The sequence below is a fragment of the Periplaneta americana genome, chromosome 6 (assembly GCF_040183065.1).
Source record: "Periplaneta americana isolate PAMFEO1 chromosome 6, P.americana_PAMFEO1_priV1, whole genome shotgun sequence".
NCBI lineage: Eukaryota > Metazoa > Arthropoda > Insecta > Blattodea > Blattidae > Periplaneta > Periplaneta americana.
This window is the reverse complement of record NC_091122.1, coordinates 9,990,790-10,009,637: the sequence shown is the minus strand read 5'-3', so window position 1 is coordinate 10,009,637 and position 18,848 is coordinate 9,990,790. Positions and strand designations below refer to the sequence as shown.

At 36.7% G+C, this 18,848-nt stretch overlaps 1 protein-coding gene across 1 annotated transcript; it reads left to right on the top strand.

Moving 5' to 3' along the window:
• The first annotated feature begins 929 nt into the window (after positions 1–929).
• LOC138700982 (tRNA methyltransferase 10 homolog A) lies at positions 930–18,388 on the top strand. The gene is made up of 7 exons (XM_069827439.1): positions 930–4,935; positions 5,038–5,203; positions 5,432–5,575; positions 6,713–6,859; positions 10,224–10,329; positions 11,362–11,537; positions 15,150–18,388. Exons 1-6 carry the CDS (start codon positions 4,679–4,681, stop codon positions 11,523–11,525), a joined length of 984 nt encoding a protein of 327 aa, XP_069683540.1. The 5' UTR covers positions 930–4,678; the 3' UTR covers positions 11,526–11,537; positions 15,150–18,388.
• The last annotated feature ends 460 nt before the right edge of the window (positions 18,389–18,848 follow it).

Sequence of the window (18,848 nt, the reverse complement as noted above, 5' to 3'; positions counted from 1 at the left end):
GACCTATATATTGCAGGTTCAAACACAGCTGAAAGGGTGGATTTTTCTGATAAATTAAAAGTCAGAATCTTCCAGAAAGGAAATAAAGCAGGATTGTATATCATACAAAGTTTTTAGTATAGGAGAAGTGGCAAGTAGAACGTGGGGACCTCTCTATTTAACATTTATCATGTTATGGCTCCTATTATAGTCAATCGTGCTGTAAATTTTTGTTTTTTTATTGACAGGTCAGTGTCTAAGGAAAGCATAGAAGAAAATTTGAAATCAAAATCTATTCGTTTTTAAAGTGAGAAAAAATACTAACGTCAAAGTAGACATTTACTTACTTACTTACTGGCTTTTAAGGAACCCGGAGGTTCATTGCCGCCCTCACATAAGCCCGCCTTCGGTCCCTATCCTCAGCAAGATTAATCCACTCTCTATCATCATATCCCACCTCCCTCAAATCCATTTTAATATTATCTTCCCATCTACGTCTCGGCCTCCCCAAAGGTCTTTTCCCCTCCAGCCTCCCAACTAACACTCTATATGCATTTCTGGATTCGCCCATACGTGCTACATGCCCTGCCCATCTCAAACGTCTGGATTTAATGTTCCTAATTACGTCAAGTGAAGAATACAATGCGTGCAGTTCTGTGTTGTGTAACTTTCTCCATTCTCCTGTAACTTCATCCCTCTTAGCCCCAGATATTTTCCTAAGCACCTTATTCTCAAACACCCTTAATCTCTGTTCCTCTCTCAAAGTGAGAGTCCAAGTTTCACAACCATACAGAACAATCGGTAATATAAGTTAACTGTTCTATAAATTCTAACTTTCAGATTTTTTGACAGCAGACTAGATGATAAAAGCTTCTCAACCGAATAATAACAGATATTTCCCATGTTTATTCTGCGTTTAATTTCCTCCCGAGTATCATTTATATTTGTTACTGTTGCTCCAAGATATTTGAATTTTTCCACCTCTTCAAAAGATAAATCTCCAATTTTTATATTTCCATTTCGTACAATATTCTGGTCACGAGACATAATCATATACTTTGTCTTTTTGGGATTTACTTCCAAACCTATCTCTTTACTTGCTTCAAAAGTTGGTAAGCAGATGTTTTTCACCTTAGATTGAGTAGAATGTGTCAAAACTAGAGAAATGTTGAAAAAGGATGGAAATTACTTTTAAAAGTTACCGCTGCTGAAAATCTTTATAGTTTCTGAGTTATAAGTTGAAAGTTGAGACAACCAAATGCTTATAGTTTAAAATAAACAGAAATTTGTGTAAATTAAAAAGCATGACTACATAAGTAAAGTTACAAATAATTAACAAAAGTCTTCCATACTAATTAGAAACGTCACCATCTGATCCATAGACTATCCACAGTCAACTCTGCAACAAGCCGAGGCTTGCGCTGCAAGCCAGAAAGAACGACGGACATCATTCTAGGAGCTTACCACTTGCTGATAAGAAAGCAGAGCCATGAGTCAACGGGTGTGGTGTCATATGATTCTAGCAATTCATTTCCCCCACCAAAACTCCCTGGTACTCTCCCAACCATTCTTTCATCCTCAACGTGTTCATACCCTAAAGGTGCTTTTGCACTATGCGCAAGATGTGGCCCCCACCCCGAAACTTGTTGCCACCTCACAGTCGGTTTTGGACGCGCATCAAAGAGCCTCGCTACTCCCGTTTCGTGTAGTGTGACCACCGATACTTGTTGCTTGCGAGAAAATGAACCAGGAGGAAAGCATCCACTTCATCGAATTGTACAAAAAATCTAAGATTGTACAAAAAATCATTCGTTTTTGTAGGATCCAAAAGACAAAACCCATCATAATGGGGCAAAAAGACAGGATGTGTGGAAGGAAATGAGCCCGATCCTTCAGTGGCCCATCTCAACAGCAAATAGGGATTATAAAGAATGGACACTGAGCGAATTTTCCTGTGTTTTGCTTCTCTGTGCGCCAGCGTTTAGTTCCACTTTCAAGCGCTAGAGGTTAGTGTAATCGAGCATACACTAAGATAACAATTGAGAATAGAGTTGAGACACAGGATCCAAACATCGCCTACCTTATTGCATAACCCAGTAACGCTTTGCTTCAAATAAATTCAAGTTAACAGCTTTTCCTTATTTCTCAGTGACGAACTAGTTGTAATAATATTTTTTTTATATTTCAGATATAATAAATTATATTATAAAATAATATAATACATTAGAAAATTATGTATAAAATTCGTTTATTTATTTATCAGAGCTTCCTCAAATTAGAGGCTGCCATTAGACAAAGCATACAAAACAATACAAGAACAAATAGAAGATGAGAGCTAAAAGGGTAAGAAAAAAGTCAAACAAATAAACAAACAATGGCAGTTTACAGAAGAAAAAAAAAAATTTCAAGTAAAGAATCAATGAAAGCTAAGAAGGAAAAAGAAAAATGATAATGGTGCGTCAATTTTGTATATAATATAATATAGGTATATGGTTTTACTTCTCATAAGAGTTTTGTTTTTCCATTTTCAGTGCTATCAAATCATTACATATTTTAATTGTTGTTGGGGTCAACGTCTCAACTCTCATTATAAAGGAACTCTAGAGTCTAGACATTACAGTTAATGACAGATTTATTATTTCATCGGTCCAATTTATTTTATTTGAGTACATAATGTACCTAGATGTATTAATTGAATGTGTTATATTTCCGCTGTGTCGACTGCTAGCTGGTGTGATGTCAGCGCCAACTCTAGGGAGAAAGCAGAATCTCGCGCTCTAGCTGGCTTGAAGGTCATTGAAATCAGTCCGGCTACATCAAAGGTACCGACGCGAAGTGTCCATTCTTTATAATCCCTATTCACTGGTCTCAACTCCCTCATAAGTTGGTCCCCATATTTCCATTCCTTGCTCCACCAGTGGCGACGTTCTTTCGTTTTCTTGTTCAAATACAGCGTTGTCATGACCGCGAACACAGATGCAGCATTCGGAAGTACAACTACAGAACACGACGACATGGCTGTCTTTCACCCAAACTGACTGCTCACCTTCTTTCGTGCCTGTTCCGCGCAACGTTACACTCAGTGTAAACAGGAAGGGCGAAACAGCTGTCGGACGAATCATTCTCGCGAAACAGTTGCGCGTAATGTAAACCTATCTATTTAGGCCATGCTGCTACGGCGCAAATAAAATATGAAAGATAAAGGTAGCCCCTTCACTTGCCATGAAGACACTTGGTGGAGCATGGAGGTACATAGAGCCCCATACTTTCTTGACCTCGACACTAGAATGAGATGGGGTGGTCGGCAGCTCACTCCGACTGCCTTTTACCCCCAGGAAAGACCCGATACTCAATTTAGTAGTCTTGAGTGAACCTCAGGGCCATTCGGGACGTTTGGCAACAGGAAACCCCCACCACCATCCTGTATCAAACCCCAGACCTTCCAATCCATAAGCAGCAGGGGCGATTTCTCAGGGCATGCTATGCTTGCTGCGCAAGCCCACTATTTTCGTAGAATGTGTATTTCTCAAAATGGGATTACGTACATTAAAATTTATCATGATTTTTGGAATATTGTATAGGCGTAATACCATCCGCAGGTTGCACACCGCAAGTATCGCAACGATTGCTCGTTTCTCGGAGCTACAGGAAAGACGTAGAAACAGCGAGAATATGATGCGCGCGCAAGTGCCTTCCTCCTCAGTCCGTCCTAGGCGCACATGCTTCTGTTATATGTTGTTTGAAGCTCTGGTCCGAGAGCTACACCAACGACTATTTAACGTTACACAGAGCAGTATTGTGACTTGCGAGTGCAATGTAATTGTATGAGCGGAATGCATGTGTTAGCTGCTGCATGTATTATTCTTAAACACTAATTTGAAGTATTGCAATGAGTTCGGAATTGTGTGTTATTGAAACATTATTAAATCCATTTCCCGAAGGACTATTCAAGAGAAGACAGACATAATAGAGAATATGTGCGCTCGTTCAGTGCAGCTCAATACAACAATGTGCATTGGTTGGCAGGGTCGAAAACACTAAATAAACTGTTTTGTTGGCCATGTTTGTTATATCATATCGAACTTCTACATCTCATAAGCGAATATGACCCATGACTCATAATGATTTCATAATTATAAAATAAATTATTTATGTGGATCTAATTATTTTTATTAATTATGAATTATTATATCCTCCCATCTTCCTCTATGAATAAAAGAGCAAGCCTAACTTTCGTGACTAGCATTCGCCCCTGAAGGCAGTTCCTCTACCAACCGAGCTACCCAGCTGCCCGAATAAAATATAAAATACAGTACATTAAAACTAAAAACATTTGGTCAATAGTTGAAATGTCTATTAGAAACAATACACATTATTTTATCTTCATATTTTATAATCTGCAGGTCTGTCTGTCCCAGTTATTTTCAGAAAAACGTTCGCAGCTTTCATTTTAATACAATATGCAATTTTCTTCGTATACCGATAATAATAATAATAATAATAATCATAATAATAATATCATCATGAGCCATCTTCTGTCTTTTTGCGCAAGTTTTAAGAGCCTGTATCGTTGCTTACGTAAGCAACGGCTTGTACGCAAACTTATCAACCAGCTGTGCGCACAATGATCAGCTGATGTGAGTAGGTATGTCAGATCCGCGCTCGTAACGCACGTGGATGTGGAGCACATGTTCGTGAAATGTCTTCAGATGGGCGTTCTCTAACACATAAAACAGGTATTTCAACTGAGCCTGAACCGGTAGTTGATAATGAAGAGGAACCTGCAGAAAAGAGAATGAAACTAGAACACGTTGAAAACGACAAGCAAACAAATGGGGAAAACGAAACAATTTGCTCTACGGAGAACGAAGAGACAGAAGCATCTACGCTTTCAAAAAGACAACTCAAGAAACTGAGAAAAAAGGAGAAATGGTTAGCTTATAAGCCCTTGAAAAGGTAAGAACTAATGCAAAATATAGGTTATGTATAAGTTTCGTGAATTCAATTTATAATTCATTGTCTTGATGTTTTCATTAATATTGTTTTGTTATTTCTTAGGGCCAAAGAAAAAGAGCGACTGAAAGAGAAGAAACTACAAGCACGCCTTAATAATGTTAAATTGGGACCATCTAGAAAGGAACTTAAACATTCAAAAATGTCGCAAAGCAATTGTACAGTTCGTGTAGCAATAGATTTATCGTTCGATGAACTAATGAATGGCAAGGTATAAGTGATATTTTAACTCAGGTGTAGTATTTAGTATTTATTTTGTGAATGTAAATTAATTCGCACATTATTTTCATTAGTGTCGGTATAAACTTGCCATCTGATAATCTAACATAACCTCACACATTGGCATCATATTGTATTTAGGCTGCAACAGAACTTTTGTGTCTAGCACTAAAATAAAATAGCAATATCGTATCAATGTTACTTTGTTTTGTTATCCTAGGAAATTGGAAAGTGTATCAAGCAACTGTTACGATGTTACAGCCTTAACAGGAGAGCAAAAAATCCAATGCAGTTTTACGTGACAAGCTTCAATGGAAAATCAAAGGAAGAAATGGAGAAACATTCGGGATACATGAACTGGGATGTAAGTTGTCAGTGCATGAAATAAATACCGTTCTTTTTATAGTACATAGTTATTAAATGTTAAAGTTACATTTAAGTGTGAATGAATTGAGTATGTGTTCACGTTTCCCTTTGGTTCCCAGGTCTTAATAGAGTTATTTCTCATAGAACAGTTTATTGCTTCTTCGCCAAAGCAACATGAATGAAGCAAGAGATTGCAGAGGGAATCCTCTATGTTTAGAAAGATATATTCATGAATTGTCTAGGTAATGACGTATCAGAATGGTTTTGGGAAAAACGTAGCTTTTAAGGAATCCGCAGGTTCATTGCCGCCTTCACATAAGCCCGCTGTTGGTCCCTATCCTGAGCAAGATTAATCCATTCTCTATCATCATATCCCACCTCCCTCAAATCCATTTTAATATTATCTTCCCATCTACGTCTCTGCCTCCCTAAAGGTCTTTTTCCCTCTGGCCTTCCAACTAACACTCTATATGCATTTCTGGATTTGCCCATATGTGCTACATGCCCTGCCCATCTCAAACGTCTGGATTTAATGTCCCTAATTATGTCAGGTGAAGAATACAATGCGTGCAGTTCTGCGTTGTGTAACTTTCTCCATTCTCCTGTAACTTCATCCCTCTTAGCCCCAAATATTTTCCTAAGCACCTTATTCTCAAACACCCTTAACCTATGTTCCTCTCTCAAAGTGAGAGTCCAAGTTTCACAACCATACAGAACAACCGGTAATATAACTGTTTTATAAATTCCAACTTTCAGATTTTTTGACAGCAGACTAGATGATAAAAGCTTCTCAACCGAATAATAACACGCATTTCCCATATTTATTCTGTGTTTAATTTCCTCCCGAGTATCATTTATATTTGTTACTGTTGCTCCAAGATATTTGAACTTCTCCACCTCTTCAAAAGATAAATTTCCAATTTTTATATTTCCATTTCGTACAATATTCTCGTCACGAGTCATAATCATATACTTTGTCTTTTCGGGATTTACTTCCAAACCTAGCTCTTTACTTGCTTCCAGTAAAATTCCCGCGTTTTCCCTAATCGTTTGTGGATTTTCTCCTAACATATTCACGTCATCCGCATAGACAAGCAGCTGATGTTGTATTTTATATTTGAGTATAAATTTTCAGGTAAATTTCCTTAGTGAGAGCTACTCAGATGTCTTCGAATCCAAAGACGTGGTTTACTTGACGAGTGAGTCGGACAACGTCATTTCTACACTGGAAGGAGACAAAGTGTACATAATAGGAGGGCTTGTGGACCATAATTCACATAAGGTGAGTTGTGTGCTAAAGAGTTTTATTGAATCTTCAATCTCACTACACATCATACACGGGACTGACACCATTTGTGTTGCGTTATTTCATGATGAAATGAAACTGAGAGAGGATATAACCCTAGATCATATATACCCAGATTGCTTAGGCTTTGGTGGTAACAACTTTTGTTGGGTTTACTATGCTGCCATCTAGTTATTACATAAGGAGTCACGTCATAACTCCCATTTGAATTGCATTAGTGACTGTACTGCCATCTCGTGTTCGTTTATGGTGGACAGGTGGCGATCCTGGCGGTTGTTCTCTTCAAAGTGCAACTGATTTTAACATAGGATTGAGCATTCTATATGTTATGTTTTTTATTTAACGACGCTCGCAACTGCAGAGGTCATATCAGCGTCGCCAGATGTGCCGGAATTTTGTCCCACAGGAGTTCTTTTACATGCCAGTAAATCTACTGACATGAGCCTGTCGCATTTAAGCACACTTAAATGCCATCGACCTGGCCCGGGATCGAACCCGCAACCTTGGGCATAGAAAGCATTCTATATGTGATCTGGGATATAACTTTACAGATATTATCTGCAAAAATAAATTAAGCAAGTTTCCGTAATAGCGAGGATCAGTGACATGTTAGATTTGGTTTGTTTCAGTTTTTGGTGAGCTTTGCATATATGCCTTTTGATAGATAGTACATAAATAGGGTTACCAACTCTGGTAAATAAAATTACCGGCCGTTTTACACACGCAAGTTTGGATGAATATATATAACTAGTGGCTTGTGCACCAAATACTGCTGCAAACTAAGTTCGTTAGACATTCAAATAAAAATTTTTCAGATTTATTTTCAATTAAGAATACTTGTCTTTTTGATAGTTATTTGCTTCCATAATAATGAAACATACTCCCTCTGAATGGATTTTTTAGGCCAAATGCTTTTTCTTGAACCTATCCAACTTCAGTTTTTGAGTTCAAACGCGAAAACGCAAGTATCAATGTCAGGACGATAGCAGTAGCTATTTCAGGTCATTGTGGATTGTAGGCAAAAGTTAAAAAAATGTCAGGTTTGCTAAGCTTTCGAACAATAGCATTTTCGTATAGCTGCTGCATGTAGAACTTGAAATGTAGAGCGTAAAATCATTTTATCCTACTAAGAGATCTTGCTGAAATAATCTGGAGAGTACAAAATTTTCTAGGCCTTTTATTTTATTAGTAAGTAATACCTTTTGATCTTTCCTTAGGAACTGTAATTTTTGCGCTCTCTCGAGCCAATACTGAAGACAATGACACATATCAATATCTACACTACACCGCCATTAAGTATATGGAAAAGACCCAACCCCACTGGGTTAATAAGTATAAATATTTGATTTTTAATAACAATATTATTATCTTACTTAAGTTTTTTAGTTATATATAGCAGCCACTCAGTAAATTATAGAAATGAAGATCTAAATTAATATATTCTCTACATTTACTTACATAACCACAAAACGTTTCACTTTCATGTCATGAATATAGCATCTGTATTATGTACAATTAATGAAAAATAGATGCATCATGATATTAACTACAATAATATTTAATTTCTAATGGTAATAATGTCATCAAACGACTTCAAGTTTCGTAGATTTGAATATCCAATACACAGCTGTACTCAGAAAATTATACACTGCAGAATCAGTTTTTAATAACAAATTGAATTGAGCTCTAAATATGTCGGCAATCCTGCAGGTCATGGCCTTCGTGTAATAGCCTATTGTTTATTGTAGTGCGTGTTTTGTTCTGAAATTCAATCAAGTCGGCCGTGATTCAATAAACTTAATTCTCAAAACTGACAACAGATGGATTTTGGAAAATAGGAAAATTATGTAGGAAAATTGACATTTCACTGAAAACTACTACTTTTCCGAAAAACTTTGGATGCCAGGCATGAAAATGAGGGGTCTCTCATTAAAATCCGTTCAGCCGTTTTCCTGTAATTTCCATTACAAGTTCAAATTATATATATATATATATATATATATATATATAGAAGATATACTAAATACAGAATCTGCTTTATGATATGAACAAAAAAAAATAATAATAAAAAAATAATAATAATAATAAAAAAAGGTAAAGGTATCCCCGTAACATGCCATGAAGGCACTTGGGGGGCATGGAGGTAGAGCCCCATGCTTTCCATGACCTCGGCACTAGAATGAGGTGGTGTGGTCGGCATCACGCTCTGACCGCCTTTTACCCCCGGGAAAGACCCGGTACTCAATTTTATAGGAGGCTGAGTGAACCTCGGGGCCATTCTGAAAGTTTGGCAACGAGAAAAAATCCTGTCACCACCTGGGATCGAACCCCGGACCTTCCAGTCCGTAGCCAGCTGCTCTACCAACTGAGCTACCCGGCCGCCAATAATAATAATAATAATAATAATAATAATAATAATAATAATAATAATAATAATAAATTTAGAAAAAATCTTGCTTCAGCATTCCAAAATGCACTTTTTAATTTTGTATTTTGAGCTTGATACCACAGCCTTAAAAACTTCTTTTTCTTCTCCTATAAAGTGATAAGCCACACCTAAATTTAAAATTTTCCCGAGTATAAAATTCAGATTTTATTGTTCCCATGCTTAAATTATTTCTCACATTATTTTTCAAGATATTCATGATACTGAATGCCAAAACCGATTGGTATAGGTGACTGGTAAAACTTAAGAACACAAAATCTGACTTACCATTTTTTGTTCAGCAGTAGGAAGTCTAAATTCCAAAAATATGTGCACTTTCCTTGAAGAAGTTGTTTACCACAATAGAGGCCACATTAAACACGTAATTTAGTGAACTTTATTTCCAGGAACTCATGTCTTTTGTTAATAGTGTCATTAAATTTTGTTGTAAAATGGAATATTTGTTAAAATTGTAAATGAGTCACCTATTCGTTTTTCTGTAGTTGAACCTAGGAATATTGCAACTAAGAATGAAACTGGTCATGGAAAAATTGGAAAAAAAATTACAAAGAAAGTAGTGAAATATACTTTTCTTGTAGTAATATATGAGTAGTTTAATATCAAAGACGGACATTTGTCATCTCCATAGTTTTGATCTAGAGGCAATTTTTTAATTCACAGTGTTCTTTGTAATATTTAACACAATTTATTTTATAAATGTAGTGTTAGAGTTTGCATATGGTTTCACTATAACTGGAAAGAGCATGAAAAATTGTATAAAAAACCACAGCTATCTAAATTTCGATTGAGGTCAGATGTCCATCTTTGATATTAAGCTACTCATATAACATAGCTCCTTGAAATGTACTTGAGAGAAATGAACATTCTCAAAACAACAATTGTGTTTTGTTGCAGGGATTGTGTCACAGGCTGGCACAGGAGAAGGGAGTGAGTCATGGGCAGCTGCCAATAGGAGAGTTTTTGGAGATGAAGAGTCGTAAAGTCTTGACAATTGACCATGGTAAGCTTCTTTGTACTTGTCGCATTGGTAGCTAGTGAACAATAGAAAACGTGTGATACAAGCTATGTATTTAAAATGAAACACAATACTACAGAAATGTCCTTTAAAAATTTTTTTTTTTAATTTTGTCCTTTCGAAAATGAAGTATACACAATAAAATCATTTGTAGAATTAACATTTATTTCTTTTTTATATTTTGTTTTATCTTCACTATAATAACAAAGTCCATTATCATTTAATTAATAGAAATAGTATGATTGGGGGTTTAAAAATGATTACAAACCATTATTATAACAAATGACAATAGAAATAGAATCACAACAATAGTTCACAGCCTACTGATAAGTACCCAAAGATCCAAACACGTGATATGATCTAAGCAGGGTTGCCAGACATCCTGGAATTTCCAGGATTGTTCTGGATTTTAATGGTGTATCCTGTGTTCTGACTTGAATTGTATTTGTCCCAGAATGTCAAAAAGATTGCAAAAATACAATTCTTTGCTGATTTCAGTCTGTGGGTTGTATTGAAATAAAAAAGATAATATTATAGTATAGTATACATAATTTGTAAACCCCTTAAAATGATGTGTCTGAAGATAGGGGGTGTAATTTAAATTCGAAAAAGAGGGTTGGGGTGAAGGGGTGAAACAGGAAATTCAATCAGCAGTGATTTTCCACCTCGAAAACTTAATGAACGTGTTTTTTTCTCAAAATCTTGCACATCTAAAATTATAAAAGGTGGGAAGTTTTGAAATGAACACACGTTATGTTAATGTGTGATTTTTTTTTTAAGTAAATTTAACATTAAATGCTGCACTAATCAATGTCGTTACCATGGTGAAGTAAGTGTAAATAAATGGGCATTATTAAACAATCTTGGATAAACAACCTTTATCACATACTTCACATTTCATTCCCACTTTCACACTTCAATTCTGGAACTGCTGAGTGTTTTTTCTTCTGGAAATAGTGCCAAGTCTTTGGCTTGGACTTCCTACCATTAATACACGCGAATTTCCTTTCTTTTTAGTGTTCGAAATCCTCTTGGCTGTGACGGCAGGACAGTCTTGGAAAGAGGCATTTTTACAGGTGCTGCCATCTAGGAAAGGTGCTGTTGAGAAGACTGGAGGGGATGAAGACGATGCTGTTGAGCAATGTGATAGCAAAGACACCAGCACGAATTCAGACACTTAGCTCCGCTCTGTGGTAGGTAATATTGTAGCATTCATACTCGTATTTTGGTAGAAAATTTTGATTGAGATTACATCGAACTTGACACTTCAGAGAAGCATTATTAAATCATAAAGAGCATTACATGTGTGTGTAGTTGTGTGAACTCGATGTAGATGTTAGGATTTAGACCTATAGTTCATAAAAAAACTTCAGAATTTCGTTCATTTTAAATATGATATAAGTTCTTGATGCACCAATTCCTGAAAATAGAAGAGGCCGGATTATCAGAACCATCATGATGATTATAATGATGATATTAAAAGATTTTAACAATTTTCTGATATTGTGTATTCGTGAACTACACATACAAACACCAAATACAGTTAGGAGATCACAGGGGAATCGAGGACAAAATAAAAACTTATGCAGAACACGTGAAATACAGGCGAAATAACTAGAAAATAGGTGTTACAATTGTGATGTAGTTGGCTGTAGACTGTTGATTTTTACGGTTACCATGACAATGGGTTCCAAACAAACAACTATCAGCCCAGAGTATTTTTAATCATAGTACCAACCCCGGGCCATAAGCTGGAAATGGTGGAACCAAAAAGGTGTACTAGTATGGCCGTCAAATTACCCATAGTCCATCTCTTTGTCCGGTGGGTTCGTATTATTACGATTACAAATTGTTTCGTGTTGTTATGAATATTTCAAAAGTGTAGTCAAGTTCAGCAGGTGTTATTTTTTATAAATAAGCTAATATTCTGTTCGGCTCAACTGTAGAATATGTCCGTTGATATGTACCCCTATGCTTTAACATAGAAGGGGGACAAGACTAACTGTAGTAACTTTCGAGGAATATCACTTTTGTTGACGTCGTACAAAATTTTGTCGAATATCCTTTTGAGAAGATTAACTCCATATGTAGATGAAATTATTGGGGACCATCAGTGTGGTTTTAGACGTAATAGATCGACTATTGATCAGATTTTTTGTATTCGACAGATAATGGAGAAAAAATGGCAGTATAAGGGTACAGTACATCAGTTATTCATTGATTTCAAAAAAGCATATGACTCAGTTAAGAGAGAAGTTTTATATAATATTCTTATTGAATTTGGTATTCCCAAGAAACTAGTTCGATTAATTAAAATGTGTGTCAATCAAACTTACAGCAGAGTCCGTATAGGTCAGTTTCTGTCTGATGCGTTTCCAATTCACTGCGGGCTAAAGCAAGGAGATGCACTATCACCTTTACTTTTTAACTTCGCTCTAGAATATGCCATTAGGAAAGTTCAGGATAACACAGAAGGTTTGGAATTGAACGGGTTACATCAGCTTCTTGTCTATGTGGATGACGTGAATATGTTAGGAGAAAATCCACAAACAATTAGGGAAAACGCGGAAATTCTTGTTGAAGCAAGTAGAGCGATAGGGTTGGAAGTAAATCCCGAAAAGAGAAAGTATATGATTATGTCTCGTGACCAGAATATTGTACGAAATGGAAATATAAAAATTGGAGATTTATCCTTCGAAGAGGTGGAAAAATTCAAATATCTTGGAGCAACAGTAACAAATTTAAATGACACTTGGGAGGAAATTAAACGCAGAATAAATATGGGAAATGCCTGTTATTATTCGGTTGAGAAGCTTTTGTCATCTAGTCTTCTGTCAAAAGGTCTGAAAGTTAGAATTTATAAAACAGTTATATTACCGGTTGTTCTGTATGGTTGTGAAACTTGGACTCTCACTTTGACAGAGGAACAGAGATTAAGGGTGTTTGAGAATAAGGTACTTAGGAAAATATTTGGGGCTAAAAGGGATGAAGTTACAGGAGAATGGAGAAAGTTACACAACGCAGAACTGCACGCATTGTATTCTTCACCTGACATAATTAGGAACATTAAATCTAGACGTTTGAGATGGGCAGGGCATGTAGCACGTATGGGCGAATCCAGAAATGCATGTACTGTAGAATGTTATAGCTGGTCCACAATAAAACGAGAACCAGAACGTTAATTGGAACAGAGGATGTGAATGTGAAGTGTTTTCATTCACGATAAACTGAGAACGGAAACTGCTATGCATATCAATATGTTGTTCAACAATGATATGTAAAGTCGATATTACGCATTCTGATGTTATTTGTGTAAGAATTAACCGATAATGTTCTCTCATGAGTATAAGCCTAGATCATATATACCCAGATTGCTCGGCGTTATAGGCTTTGACGGTAACAACTTTTGTCAGGTTTACTATGCTGCCATCTAGTTGTTACATAAGGAGTCACGTCATAACTCCCATTTGAATTGCATTAGCGACTGTACTGCCATCTCATGTTCGTTTACGGCGGACGGGTGGCGATCCTGACGGTTGTTCTCTTCAAAGTGCAACCGATTTTAACATAGGCAAGAGCAATCTATATGTGATCTGGGATACAAGCCAGTCAACATGAACACAGGTTAACCAATCTCAAAATTTGTGGCACAAATTATTTAAGAATTCAGTTGAGGTGATAGTACATGTACATGTAGCACATAATGAAAGTGATTCCACTGAATATCTGGACAGCCGGGTAGCTCAGTTGGTAGAGCAGCTGGCTACGGACTGGAAGGTCCGGGGTTTCGATCCCAGGTGGTGACAGGATTTTTTCTCGTTGCCAAACTTTCAGAATGGCCCCGAGGTTCACTCAGCCTCCTATAAAATTGAGTACCGGGTCTTTCCCGGGGGTAAAAGGCGGTCAGAGCGTGGTGCCGACCACACCACCTCATTCTAGTGCCGAGGTCATGGAAAGCATGGAGCTCTACCTCCATGCCCCTCAAGTGCCTTCAGGGCATGTGATGGGGATACCTTTACCTTTTTACCTTTACTGAATATCTGAGTTAATTAGAAGTGATGGATGAAGAAGAGATTATGTTACGGCTTCCTTGCTACAAAATATACGGCGATCAAATAGCTTTGTAATGACAACAGAATGAATCTAGTAGTCCACACCTGTGGAGTAACAGTCAGCGCGTCTGGCCGCGAAACCAGGTGGCCCGGGTTCGAATCCTGGTCGGGGCAAGTTACCTGGTTGAGGTTTTTTCTGGGGTTTTCCCTCAACCCAATACGAGCAAATGCTGGGTAACTTTCGGTGCTGGACCCCGACTCATTTCACCTGCATTATCACCTTCATATCATTCAGACGCTAAATAACCTAGATGTCGATACAGCGTCGTAAAATAACCCAATAAAATAAAAATGAATCTAGTAGGCTGTGATCTTTTGCCAGCCAATACAGAAAAGTTGTTTGTGTTGTGTTGTAACCAGTACTGAGTTCTGCATATGAAAGAACTTCTTTTGTTCTCTTCAGTGTAAAAAATTTCAGTTTTGCTCTACTTAATTCTTGCGTCCAGGTAAGAATTAAATGCTTCTGACAAAGTGTGTAATTGTGGTATGCAGATTTATTGTGTTTTATTTGGTAGCGTATTAAATATAGACAATTACCTAATCTGTAAAATCTATTTTGTAAATAATTTGTCAATATGCTCCAAATAGTTTAAGAACGAAGCTATTTTGGTATTGAAATGTTTAGTTCATACTTTGACAAAATTTTCTTCATATTGTGCTGATCTCTACTTACTCGATATGAATTTTTTTCAGGTTTACAATTTGTGGTGGCAACACTGAAGTGTTCATTTCTGAGACGGAAACCTTGAGAAGCCTGTGGCTTTGTCCTGTGTTGTCAGGCCTGTCTGCAGAAACTCCAAAATGTTTCTTCATTTGACTCTTTCAAATGTGATATGTGTTGATAGGTGAAGAAAAGGCGTAGTCTTTATGTAATTCGAATATATTGTTTATATTATCAGTCTTTATAACGAAAGAAATTAGAAATATTATCAGTATTTCTGAATAAATTGCTGAAAATACCAAATTTAAAATCAGTATTTGGTATTCTCTCGTGATTAAATAGAACGTTCTGATTTTGGGGAACAGTACTGATTACAGAATTTTCTTCCATGGCTTATCACATGTCTTGCACGACATACATTTGTATTGCTTTTAAATTTTTATTTTTTGGGTATAAAACACTGATACTTTGTAATTTATTTCACTACTCTCTTTATCTTCATGTAATACTTGGATCAGTTTTTTTTAATTTCCTTCTCCCCTTACTTACTTACTTACTGGCTTTTAAGGAACCCGGAGGTTCATTGCCGCCCTCACATAAGCCCGCCATTGGTCCCTATCCTGAGCAAGATTAATCCAGTCTCTATCATCATATTCCACCTCCCTCAAATCCATTGTAATGTTATCTTCCCATCTACGTCTCGGCCTCCCCAAAGGTATTTTTCCCTCCGGCCTCCCAACTAACACTCTATATGCATTTCTGGATTCGCCCATACGTGCTACATGCCCTACCCATCTCAAACGTCTGGATTTAATGTTCCTAATTATGTCAGGTTAAGAATACAATGCGTGCAGTTCTGTGTTGTGTAACTTTCTCCATTCTCCTGTAACTTCATCCCTCTCAGTCCCAAATATTTTCCTAAGCACCTTATTCTCAAACACCCTTAATCTCTGTTCCTCTGTCAAAGTGAGAGTCCAAGTTTCACAACCATACAGAATAACTGGTAATATAACTGTTTTATAAATTCTAACTTTCAGATTTTTCGACAGCAAACTGGATGATAAAAGCTTCTCAACCGAATAATAACAGGCATTTCCCATATTTATTCTGTGTTTAATTTCCTCCCGAGTATCATTTATATTTGTTACTGTTGCTCCAAGATATTTGAACTTCTCCACCTCTTCAAAAGATAAATTTCCAATGTTTATATTTCCATTTCGTACAATATTCTCGTCACGAGACATAATCATATACTTTGTCTTTTCGGGATTTACTTCCAAATCTATCACTTTACTTGCTTCAAGTAAAATTCCCGTGTTTTCCCTAATCGTTTGTGGATTTTCTCCTAACATATTCACGTCATCCGCATAGACAAGCAGCTGATGTAACCCGTTCAATTCCAAAACCTTTCTGTTATCTTGGACTTTTCTAATGGCATACTCTAGAACAAAGTTAAAAAGTATTACTTTTAAATTAACATTGCAAACTTCCCTCCATCCCCCAATGGGCAGGGATTTATGTTCTCCCAATTTTGAATGATATAGTGGCGAGATTGGACACATAGAATGGAAGTGAAACAAGCTAGCAAATAGATGTAAAAGTTGGCAACAGCATAGGATATCGTGGCTTCAGATTGGTTGCTATATACTGTTGTCATAACGACCCATCCTAAATAAAACGTTTTCAAGCCAAGAACAGTTCGAATTAAGATGTAGTCCTCGGTAATTAATAATTTTGATTATCAAATTTGATTAATTAATTGTCAAATTTACTCTCTCCCTTTTTGCTCCTTCCTCCCTGCCTCACTTCCTCTGTTTCTATCTTTTTTCATCATACAGTTACTATACTGTTTTCGCTGTAAGAAAAATCCTAATGTAAACACAAGCACGTTGCTGTCATGCCTGTGATTGGCTCCCAGTCTAAACACTCACACGACGCAGGAAAATATAGTTCGTATTTGGAAACCACAATCTTGTATTATTTGAAAATAAAAAATTGAATTCTAGTTGTTAAATACGATGAAACATTTAACTTCACTCATATATGTAAAACTTTATGTAAAAGAAAAGCTACTTTTATATTTTGTTATGTACTATGAACGCGGATGAATACCAACAGTAATACCGAGGTAGTCTGTTCTTGTAACAAGCTGGCGTCACTTAAGCTCGTAGTTGTCCACGTAAGCACGTGGTACTGAGGTATGGCTTCTGTATCCTCAACTGTCCTTTGTGAAGACATAAGACTTAAAAATAATTTAATTACAGTAATTATAAAGTAAATGTTTCCTAAGCAAACGAATGCACAGTAGTGAGGTTAGGCCTACTTGACGAGTAACGGGAAATGTTTAACATGAAACAGAATGTACAACAGTAGGCGGGAACACGTACTGAGAATCTATGGCGCCAAACAGCGGCCAATGAAGCCTCACTTCAGTCACGTGCTATTGTTTACATTAGGATTTTTCTTACAGCGAAAAGATTATAGTATAATTTATTGTAAAAGGTGATAAACAGTATTATTTAAGATAAGTTTCTGGACAGATTGGGAAATTATGGAAAATGCTACTGGGCCATTCAATTGACATAACATGAGGACGTTGTAACTGTGTTATCTGTGGATTATTGGTAACGATGCTTGCCCTCGGACTAAGGTATCCAGGTTCAAATCCAGGAGAGGATAATAAGGTTTAGGCAGGAAGAAAAACTTTGATGTAGCAACTTCCTTTGAATGAGAAAATAAAGTCACATGTAGAAGATATAATGCATGTAAAAGATCACGTTTTTTATGAATAAGGATGAATATGTGGAACATTATTTGTCCAGGCTTGCCATTCATTTGTTAATTCTTTGTAATAGATGACGCCATGTTATTCATTGTGGAGACATCTGACAGGGCAGGAACATATTAATTATTAAAACTTCACTGCCTCCTATATTTATGCACTCCCACATTGTATGAGTGTATGTAAAACTTGCAACCGGATCAATTGAAAACAGCCAATAATTTATTTTCGATTACTCAGCATTTGATCCCAATGATCCATGTGTTGATTAAGTTTCTGATTTACATCCAGCGATGAAGATGTAATAGTACCAATGGTGTCAAGGTACACGGAGTGTTGTCATGGTGTTAATGTTATGTGCTGTATCTCTCGAAAATGTCAGTGTTGGTGAACAGTCCTGCCTGAAGTTCCATATGCCTGTTCTCGCTGTCTTTTTACCCAACTGTGTACAGTGTGTTTATAAACCAATAAATGTGTATATATTATTTATATCGTATTATACATTTCTTTACCCGATTATAATCCTCCTCCACCATTTCCTTCGCACAGTTGTGTGCTGCTTCTCCATGTCTTCAGATGGCCTACTGGATGATATTCAGAAGTCTGCTTCAGTATGTATAACTGTTTATATATGAGTGTATTTGTGCGTCTATGTATATCTACATGTGTGTGCATATGTGTTTTTGAATGTGAGTGTGTCTGTTTATATGTGTATTTGCATGTGGGTGTACTTCTGTGTGTATTTGCATGTGAGTGTACTTCTGTGTGTATTTGCATGTGGGTGTACTTCTGTGTGTATTTGCATGTGGGTGTACTTCTTTGTGTATTTGCATGTGGGTGTACTTCTGTGTGTATTTGCATGTGGGTGTACTTCTGTGTGTATTTGCATGTGGGTGTACTTCTGTGTGTATTTGCATGTGGGTGTACTTCTGTGTGTATTTGCATGTAA